Source organism: Taudactylus pleione, unplaced genomic scaffold (genome assembly GCF_031769625.1).
Source record: "Taudactylus pleione unplaced genomic scaffold, aTauple2 ptg000019l, whole genome shotgun sequence".
Lineage (NCBI taxonomy): Eukaryota > Metazoa > Chordata > Amphibia > Anura > Myobatrachidae > Taudactylus > Taudactylus pleione.
In genome coordinates, this window is record NW_028284421.1 from 6667217 (window position 1) to 6678782 (window position 11566).

Here is an 11566-nt window from a genome sequence, read left to right on the forward strand (position 1 = left end):
TGGCTGGTATTTTATCTCCATCCAAGGCTTAGTAAATAGACCCCAGAAAAAGAGAGAGAGCGTTCATGTGGTAGCTATTTATTTGGTGCACACCTGAAGTTCAGTTTTGTGGAATTGGATGTATGCCTCCATTTTTGGTCAACTGATTGCCTTGTTGAGCAACTTCATACTTCCGAGGCCTGCTTAATCAATCCCAAATGTAACTGATTTTTATTGTATTTCTAAATAGAGATAATTTTAAATTAAAGCTAGCCTTATATACCTGTGGATGTAGTGGTTGATAGTGGTTACTAGTGCCCACAGGAAACATGAAGCAATTTGTCAATTTGGTGAGCCCCATGAATGACACAATTAGGGGTATATTTACTAAAGTGAGATTTTTTAGAAGTGGAGATGTTGCCCATAGCAACCAATCAAAATCTATTATTTTCTAGAATAAATGTTAAGTAGAATCTGATTGGTTGCTATGGGCAACATCTACACTTCTAAAAATTCTCACTTTTGTAAATATACCCCTAAAGCTGGGTACACACTAAACAATGTGTATCCAGCGCAATATTGTAGGCGGCGGGACCCTGTATGCACTTGCCGATGCCCGGAGCGAGCACAGGGGCCATGTTGCATACAGCAGCATGCCCCCCACTGACATTATCGCCCATCAGACCTGCATACAGGAGCACACATAGAGGGTACACACTGATCGATGTGCCCAATATGTTGTACGATCCGCCGGATCAGACAACATAAGCCGCATACACACTAGACGATTTTTATGAACGATATGGACAATATATCGTTCATATCGTTTAGTGTGTATGCAGTGAATGACCAACAATGCGCGCTCCCGCGGGTCGTTGAAGATGTCTTTTGTCGTCCATACATGCAGGCCAATCTGATATTGTCATGAATTGCCTGTTCAGAGATGTGGCAGGATAACTTCACTGAAAGATATCTTTCAGTGTGTACACCCAATATCATTTGTACTGCACTACAGAAAGTCCAAGGGAAATCTTTCACCAATATCGTTCATACAGCACATCGTCTAGTGTGTATGAGCCTATATCGTCTAGTGCAGTGGTTCTCAAACTCCGTCCTCAGGACCCCCACTCAGGTCACGTTTTCCAGGTCACCCAGCAGGTGTACAGGTGTATTCATTACTGGCTGGCACATTTTAAAATATTAACAGGTGGAGCTAATTATTTCTGTGAGGAGACATTGAAAACATGTACTGTGTGGGTTCCTGGGGACAGAGGGCCTGATTCAGAGCCGCTCGTTCACTCCGAGCGATGTTCGCACATCTGTGCATGCGTATGGGTCATAATGTGCATGCACCAACCAGTCAGTGCGGTCGGAAATCGTGTGATCGCAAAATAGCGAGTACCTGCTAATTTGAGTGACAGGATGAGGCGTTTGTGTGTGGTAACAGGGGAAGGTGCTTGAAAACGGGGAGTGGAGATCCGAACGCAGGCATGCCAAACAGTCAAAATGGGCGTTTTAAGGGTGTGCATAATTAACAAAGCAGCGTCATCGACCACGTCACTTGGTTGTCTCTTAGCCTGAACTGTTCGCATGATTGCGGTAGGAAAATCCAACCACAAGCACTGCGAGCAGTTCAGACGCCTTTCGATGTACTCGATTAATCTAATAAATAGCGGAGATGATTTATGATGCGAACGGCCAGGGGGCGTGTTTACAAAATAGCGAGCGCATGTTTCGTTCGCTCGCACAGACATAGAGGCGTCAACAGACCGCAAAGAGCGAGCGCTCAATTTAAATAGCCGACCCCATTTTCTGAAACAGCGAGCACAAATAGCGTCCGGCTCTGAATCAGGTGCAGAGTTTGAGAACCTGTGGTCTAGTGTGTACCTGGCTTTAGTCTCCGATCCAGTCTTTCAGGCTGAACAGTGGGATTGGTCGGTTTAGCAAATGTTAATACCAAACATAGTATTTGTCTCACTAGTCTATTTATTGTTGCAGTTTACCACTACCAGTTCAAGATGCATTTATTCAATAATATTGAGGATAAGGAGCTGTTTCCACAGTTAACAGCATCTCTAACAGGAACTAAGGGATACATAGGATTTGTGCCTTTATCAAAGTAAGTATTGATAACTTGTTTCTTGTGAAATTTCTTAGCTGCATGTTATGTTACATACTCCTGTATGTTAGATAAATTATTAAAAGCGATCTTAGGAAGCCTTCACCTCTAGCTACCCCCATTCCCTAGAATGTTGTGTACTTGGTTGTCCCCAGGTCTTCAATTTCAGGTAATAGTAATTTATCTCAGCACTTAAGTACAACATGTGTATGGAGACCTGTACATATACATATCAAAATTGTAAAGGGGGGCATCCACTACACGATTTTAGCAGGCGGTTGAACGATAATGACGTCATTATCGTTCAATCATTTAAAAATCGTTTATAAATCGTGCTGTGTTTGGTCACTAACGATCAACGATGCGCGCTCCCGCTGGTCGTTTGATCGTCTCGTCAGTTGACTGAACATGCAGGTCAGTTTCACTTGATCTATTAAAGATAGTTTGCAAATCGTTAGACTGAAAGATAAAATTTCAAGGCAAAAAAATCAAGGGAAAATCATTTAGAGATTGGACAGGGAGTAGATCTTCTAGTGGATGTGCCCCTTAACTGATGTGATGGCAATTTTCAGTGAATCAGACACAGGCTTTGGAGATGCAGCACCAGAAAAAGACCAGATATATGAGGCCAAATGTAATAGGGTGAGAGTTTAGAAAATGTGAGAGTTTAGCAGTAAACTCTTACACTTTCTAAACTCGGCCAATGTAATAGAGTCCTAGAACAAACTCACATGTTTTTAGACTAAAAAAAAAACTCTCAAGATTTGAACTCGTCCAGATGTTTTCCCATTTTGAAAATACAACTCGACCAATGTAATAGAAAATGTGAGAGTTTAGCAGTAAGCTTGGCCTATGGACAGTAATCACAATAAGTATTCACTGGTAGAGGCCATTCCAGACAGCATAATCCCAGTTCACTGGCAGAATAATTAGGGATCTATTCAGCAATAATCGTGATATTGGCTTGAATATTTTCGGACAAAAAACAAGTGTTGCAGAACAATTTCTATATCTCTTAATAAGTAGTGTATACAATAAGTGAGACATCCTTATCCTAAGAGCACAAAAATATGTTAAATAAGGGAGTATTTATAAAACATTTCTAACATAATTGCTAAAAGTAAAATATATATATATATATCATGCAATGATCTACTTTGGCGTGCATGACGTGTGTATGAAAGAGTTACTCGACAAAATATTACATGGTCTGTCTAAAAATTATTAAAATGCCTTTAAACTAGGGATGTGCAGGCTCGGTTTTACTCGGTTCTTATCGCCACTTTACCACAAATTCGGATTTATTATATTGGCTATCCAAAACACATGATAGGGTGATAGCCAATAAAATGCAGTTTAAAGATCCGAGTAAATCCGAGTAAAACCGAACCCGCTCACCCCTACTTTAAACTGTAAGATTTAAAAGTTGATACTCCTAGGAAGTCTTCAGTTTCTCCTTGACTGAAGCCAAAATTGAATAGCTTCATTTTCATGTAATTTCATAAATGTAGAATTATTAAAACCAAGCCTATATTGCACATGGATTATTTAAGAACACAAACACAGAATGTTATTATTGTGATTTAATATGATAAAAAGTCACAATGCTTATGGAAGAAAAACAATAACAGAAGTACAGAAATATAAATGAAAACATACTTCTCATTTAATTTACTGTTTGAAGAAAGATGAGAAAGTTTGGACAATTGCTCAGTGAACACTGATCACACATAATTAACAATATCCAAATTACATTCAGAATTTTTTAAGCCTAGTATTTTATGTACCAAACACCCTCTCCTGTATAACATAACTGCAAGTTGTGCTGGTAATCTGTTTTGCAAACCTTTTATTGCCTCTTGTCTAAAAACAGTAATAATAGTGGGTTATATAAATATTATAACTCACTCTTGGAAAAACAGCAGAGAAGGACATTAAGGGCCTGATTCAGCAACGTATGCAATAGCTATTCCGGATGCAGTCGAGCACTTGCTTACCACTGCATATGCATACAAGCCGCAATGCAGTGATCACATTGTGATTACAAATGCACAAAGGAATCCATCGCAAAGTGAGTGACAGGCTGTCAGTGTTTTCGGTGGTGACGGGAGAATGGTTAGAAAAACGCATGCATGGCTGTCTGTTTAAACTCCATTTCATGGGCATCAATAAATTAGCCACTGCGATTGCATATGCGGCTTGAGTACTCACTGTGTGCGATGAGACATGCAGTGTCTGCAGCTTGTTAGACCTGCTGTAAATGTGCATAACGGGTCGATGTGCATCAATGGTACTGATGTATACGCAGGAGAGAGGTTGGACTGATATGAGGAAGCAGCAGTGGGCACCCCTATCCTGGCTGTGCTTTAGCAAGCATTAGCATATTTTAGCAGATGCGTTACCAGCAAATTTGCAGCTACGATCACAATTGCGATTCGTACTGAATCAGACCCTAAGACCACTAAACATCTTATTGATTTCCCTACATATGCATATGAATGCTGAATATTAATTTATACTAACTAGGGTATTTGGAGCCCAGGGCAAGTAAAAAAATGTTGCGCCCCCCCACCCAAAAGTATGTGCGCACCGTGGGCATGGTCACATGCCACAAGGGGCATGGCCACTTGAAAATGGGGGCGTGGCAACATGACACCACCATTTCTCATCACTCTGGGAACATTCCTTATGCACCTTAATGCCCCCAGCCAGTGTCGGACTCGAGCATGAAGGGCCCACCAGGGAGTGCAATGACAGGGGCCCAACCTTAAGGGGTGTGGCCATCCAAAACAAATGGACTTGGCCAACCATTAGAGAGGAAATGCAAAGAACAGGGCCCCTTTATAAAAAAAGAAGGGGACAGGGGTGTGTCAGCACCACCCACTTTAATTGGCAGGAGGGCTAATCTTAGTGTAGTATCCATAGAAACAAATTAAGCACCCAAGTCGATCCATGACCCTGCTCGACCTCCAGCAGTGGGGCCCACCAAGGTTTTTCCCTGTACCCCTGTGGGCCAGTCCGACCCTTGGGGGCCCAGCAGTAGTGCCCCTCTTGCAATGCCCACTGTAGTAGAGACCCTTATGCAATGTCCCCAGTAGCAGTACCCCCTGTAGTAGGGCCCCTTGTGCAGTGCCCCCTGTAGTACGGACCCTTTTACAGTGCCCCCAGTAGAGGTGCCCACTATGCAGGGCCCCTTATATAGTGCCCCCGGTAGTGCCAGTGCCCCTTACATATATAGGACAAAGACACACACACAAAAATAAAACACAACAGTTACCTGAATCCCCGCTTTTGTGCCCGCCCCTGTCCGCTCCTCCTTCCTCCTGGCCCACTCTGCACAATGGGAGAGAAGTTATGACGTTTTTCCCATCACCCAATGTGGGAGCCGGAAGGTGGAACTCAGGAGTGAGCTCCAGCCCGGCTCCGGCCGTGGGTGCAGCAGCCAATGAGAGTCTGTCTGACTCTCATTGGCTGTCAAAACAAACACACTGTCACTCGTACTACCCGGCGCCGGTGTTTGCTACTGTGTAGTGCGGACTACACTACACTGACTTGAAACCAGTGTGCTGGACCGCAGCCGGCAGCACCCCCCCGGTGCCCTGCTCACCCAACCCCTCTTAGATACGCCACTGTGAGAAACACATTATACACTATGGGCTATATATAAACATACATATATAACAAAGGGGTGCACTCACCAGTCTGTCAGGATTTTTTACACTGTATTCTTTATTCCAACATCAAGTTAGGACCGAAACTTCGGAATTCTCATTCTGTTTTATGATGTTGGAATAAAGAAAACATTTTAAAAAACGCTGACAGTCTGGTGAGTGCACCCCTTTGTTATGTAAAATACTGTATGGTCCTTTTTGGTAAAATTAATTTCCCAGTCGTTTAGACTCTGTGGGCTATAAGCACAGGGTTGACTGGCCCTCTGTGATGTAAGACATGACTGACACGATTATGAAAAGCAAGCCTCTGATGCATACATGAGAAAACACCAACTTATTTGCTGACAAACAGTGACTTGTTGGATACCACGTGATCTAAAGTACCTATTTTTTAGTAGTGATCATGAGCACATTAATGTGTTATTTTCCTAAGTACTGATTAGGCTATAATTATGGCAATTGTTTATGTTTTAATAATTAGATGGCTGAGGAGAAGTATGATTACATTTGGCAGTCTAAACATACTTAATAGTTTTGCCATTTATTATGTCATTATACCTTGGCCAATATAGGATTGTACAAGCAGGAATCAATAACAAAATACAGTTTCAATGTTATATACTGGATGGGAATCTGTGATCCGTAGCTTGGAGTTTTTTAGGTTTGAAATAAAAACCACTCTGTAGCCTATTTTCCTTCTGGGTGAGGGAGGGGATGAGCATAATTAGCTGCCTCTATTTTTAGGTCTTTGCCTTTAGCTGCACTATAGGATTGGGTGTATTACTGTAACTCTTATAGGAAGAAAGTGGTCATTATTGTAATGCTTTCTAACATGTACACCCTATGTATTTTGAAGCCATTATATTCTAACTCATTTGAGTACCTGAATGCATTGATAATCAGATTTATTGTAAATAAAAACACATAGCAGTTATATACTAGATATAGACATTTAAGTTACATGCACAAAAAAACTGTTCTCCACCGCATACAACCTTTATGTATGGGTTCTTGTTTTCTCTTTGATATGCCTATCAGTGTCTCTTAGCAAGATCTAATGTCCACAGAACCAACACAACTCTACTTTTTGCATTGTTCATAGATGTACTGTAACATAACACCCAATCAGATGTAAGATGTCATTTTCTGAAATGCATTACGCAGCTCTGACTGGCTTTAATGACTGTTACGGCTTACAATATATTTGTGCATGTTGCACCATGTTATTAAAAGTCTCCTTAGACATAATGGGCGGATGCACTAAATGGAAAATGCAATAAAAACCCTGTTTCCTGGGTTTTACCGCATTTTCCATGTGCAGTGTGTGGCCGCCGGGGTTCCGATGCGGAGGGCTTTTGCTGGCTTTACCCTATAGAAGCTTATGGACTTATGGGCTTCTATTGCATCGCGCTGGTATGAGGGATCCGATCTGATCCCTCCCAGAATGCCCCACGCCGCTGCATCACTTTGCACATGCGCAGATGAACTCCTGGGTCATAAAACCGGAAGCCCATGGGGCGGCGCGGATCGCAAAGGACAGCTCTTATCAGAAGGGCTGCCCTTAGCTGTACTGATAGCATATGTTAGTGCATATGCGGTAAGTACAAATGCATTGTGTGGTGGTAAGTAACGCACTATGTTAGTGCATCCCGCCCATTGTCTTATATGAAATACTATTGATTATATATTTTCCTCTTTCACGTGTCCTATGTTTTTGAAACATTTGCATATATTTTCTAGTCCTGATAGTATAAAGGAAAGCGGAACCTACTCTTTCCTCATTACAATAGACACAGACATTGGAGACCTGATGATGATCAAGTTAAAATGGATTGGTAACAACGACATAAAAAATTTCTGGTATGCCATTCAAGCAAAGATGCCTTGGACCCAACTTCCAGGTCTCCTAGTAAAGAAGATACGAGTAATGGCAGGAGAGACGCAGGCGAGGTTAGTTACTCAAAAGCACTTCACATGGTTTGATGCTGTCATTTATATTACCTGTCATAAAAGCACAATTTGCTACATAGTATAATAAAGGGTCTCTAAATGTGTGTAGTTTCCTCTACTGTATATGACACAATATATCAACCTTTTGCTTTTAGGTAGCAAGATAGGTGTGTGTCCAGTAAACAAGCATGTAGTAAGTGGAGTCTTTAGTTATGAACATGTGGTTATGCCATGTATTCCTACTGGGATGTATAGGTGATTCTTCTTTACTTTGTTAGCAATAAGAGTTTTGAGAGCCTATGGCCCAGCTATAGATTCCATAATGATAATAGTGACCCAGTCACTGCCCAGTGCGAATTTCAAGAAAAGTTTGTATTATATTTTATTTGTTGAATATGGAAATTACAATTTCAATATGCAGTAAAAACTAGCAACCAATAAGCAATTATCATTGGCTAATCTGGTGTAATAAAGACAAATAAAAAAAAGAAATGTCTGGTTGCTTGTCATGTTTTATTGCAGGTATGTGCTACCTTCTACCAAAGCACATAGGGTGTGAATGGGGTGAGCTTGGAGGCTACTGCAATAGGAGGATAGGTGGTATTAAACATGTTATCTCCATTCACTGTTCCTACATAGTCTTGTTAACTGCCAACACAACCTCTCACTCAGTGCAACTATCTCAGCAAAGTGTCCAGTACAATCTCAATTATACACAGTACAACTCCATTACAACTACTCCATTTGGCACAATAGATTTCCATTATGACAACTCCACAGTATTAACTTCATTCCATCTAGAAAAAAAAAATATGCAGGCCCCCATACACGGTGCGATATGCACCTTGAGACGCGACGGGGGATCCGACGGACGACATATCGGGCGGTCCCCACACACGTGTGATCGGGTGGCCGACCGCCCGATATGCCAGCACTCCCCTCCCCCACCTGCATAGCAATGCATGGGATTGTACATCGTATCCCCAGATCAAATTAACCTGCAGAAAGATCTGGAGGTGCAATGTATGACCCCACGGGAGCGCGCTCTGTCCGATATCATGCCCATACACGGTACGATATAGCAGCAAAATCGCACCAATCCATCGGATTGGCTGCTATATCGCACAGTGTATGGGGCCTTAACTCCATTTCTCCCAGTACATACTATGCACAGCACAAACTCTACAGCTTCCATTACAACCGACACACAGTACAAACAATGCGCACGACCAACTCTGTTGCTTCCAGTACAATGTACGCACACTACAAATTCCACTACATCCAGCACAAATTAAGGACCATACACACGCTTCTAGTGTGAACTACACATAGTACACACTCCATTGCTACCAGTATAGACAAGTACCAACTACACATAGTACAACTTCATTCTGCTCCCAAAAGCATCCAAAGCATAGTGTGGTGAAAAGCATCCACATAATACTTCTGCCCCGATGGGATGTGTATGAGTGGTAGACAAACAAAATGTCAACACTCAGAACGGGGACAGTGTCAGGGCGATGCCATAATGCCAACTGGTTTATAATGCTATTTACAGCATTTTAAGTGTCTCCTTTACAACTTCAGACATGTAAAGCATCATGTTTGCGATTGTAAAACCCGCACTGTTAAAGTGCTTTAAAGTGCATTAACAGGTCAGCATTATGGCATTGACCTGGCACTGTTCCTGTTCTCAGTGTCGACATTTTGATTATCGAACGTGGAACTGCATAATACCCCAGAAGTCCATATATCACATCAGTTCAATATTAATCACTGTCCCATAATATCTATATACAGTATGACATTAACCTCAGCATGTACTCAATAGCAACAATATCCTAGAATCACAACAATCTATTTCATAATTACTCTGCTCCCATATTATGTACAATCCTTACACATAACCACAATGAACATCCCTTCTCCCAGAAATCACACTGCTCCCAATAAGCATCACATCAATATCATTCTCTCAGAATCTGGTACAATCCTTCTCATATCCCACGCTCTGCCTTCCATGTGTGCGTCCTCTATTATTCGTTGTGTTGTGGGATACTGTGGGGCATGATAGGGGCAGGATCTATATCTGAACTCTTCTAAGGTGATTTAGAAAGAGACAGAAACAGGTGATTTTTTTCTGTTTTTCTTAAATCTTTTGGGGAAGTCATGTGCACAATATTTATATGTAAATTAAGATGGCAGGTGTCCAGACAAAGTCTCATCTTTACAAAGAGCCGAAAAATGGGTGGACTCCTTAACCGATAGAGAATAATCAAAATAGGAATTTTTGTGATGGACAGTGAGCTGGTGTCCAGGTATTTGCCAGCTGAATTGGTTATTGCAGCAATATCACTTTCATGCGGCTGAAGGAAGTTGACTCGTAAAGCTCAGTACTGAAAATTCTGAATACATTGCCAAGAAGCTACGCCAGCTCTCTTCCTCATAAACATTCCCATTCTTTATTAAGAGAATCTTATGCAGCTTTACAAAATTTAACATTTCTTTCCAGAATTGCATACTGTTCCGAAAATGTTGATGACATCAAACTCCTTCCAGATCAGGAGAAGACCTACGTGAGGTGTTTAAGTAGACTTCATAGGAAAAAAGTCTAAACTATAGCTGTAAACAATCATCTTGAAGCAGACACACTCGTCGACAGACCTAAACTACATTACCATGAGAATGTATGTTTTAAGGATTCCTTTCAGTTTTCTTTTCAAAATCGGAATTGACAACTAAATAAAATAAAACTGGAATAGTTAGAGCTCAAGTAGTTCATTTACTCGTTCACCTCAGTATTGCACATTTCATTCCTGCCTGTGTGAACAGCACATACTGCATGGCATAATGATACATGGATCAGTAGATGATTAGATTAGGTGGTTTACTTGTGTCCTGTTTGGAACTCAACATACTTTCTTAGAAGGCTGGATGAGCCCTTAGGCTTTTAGGTAAAGACTGGCCTTGATAATCTTATAAAAAAAAAAGTTAAGTCCTAAAACTTTTGTAAATTTGCACATAGCCCTATATACATATAATTTTATGGCAAAAAAAACAAAAACTTACAGCTTCATCTAGTGCCTTTCATGTATTTTCTGCAATACTTTTTCTCATGACAACCATTCTAAGAGATTGTTAAATCTTACCATGGACAAATCGATTGTTAAAATGCACTCACTTGAGCCTGCGTAATGTAGACACGACAATGGGTTAATCGGAGACAACCACCTGCCCTGACTAACGATGATTGAAATCCCGGGTTATATTATGCTCTCACAAATCCCAATTTCTGCCACAACTGAAGCTGGCACACACCAAAAATATTACATTTTCCAACCAGTTGGCTGCCCGAAACAAAAATCTGGTAATGTATTGGAGGAAATGACAATCAGCAATTTGCTTCCAAACACAGAAAAACGTCCAAAAACCATCAAATTAGTTTGTCTGTTTTCCGGTGGTTGGTAAGCAAACTAATTATTGTCTTTTGCTCCCATACGCTACCAGAATTTTGTTCCAACCAGTCAACTAGTTGGCTGGTTGGTAAGATAATCATTAGGTGTGTGGCCCGATTAAAAGAGTTTTTTTCGAAAAGCCATAAGCTATGCCCATTATCCTCACTGCCGTTATACATTAAATAAATCCAAGATATCATTATCCACATAATAACCTATACCAAGGTTATGTAGTATTTATATAAACTGGACTCTCAGGCTCAAGAACTTAGAGACAGAGCTTATTAAATTATGTTTAATATGAGAAAAGACAATGCTTAATGGATACAAAATTAATAATAAAATTACATACAAAGATCGCTCAACACTTTTTTTTTTATAAAATAAAAAAA

At 40.9% G+C, this 11566-nt stretch overlaps 1 protein-coding gene across 1 annotated transcript in view; it reads left to right on the forward strand.

Annotated features, from left to right (window-relative positions):
• LIPC (lipase C, hepatic type) overlaps window positions 1-10334 on the forward strand; it is a 157171-nt gene extending 146837 nt beyond the window's left edge. The window contains exons 9-11 of the mRNA XM_088447591.1: window positions 1978-2098; window positions 7510-7719; window positions 10232-10334. Coding sequence (XP_088303717.1) covers window positions 1978-2098; window positions 7510-7719; window positions 10232-10334 — 434 coding nt within the window. The remainder of the gene's footprint in view (window positions 1-1977; window positions 2099-7509; window positions 7720-10231) is intronic.
• The last annotated feature ends 1232 nt before the right edge of the window (window positions 10335-11566 follow it).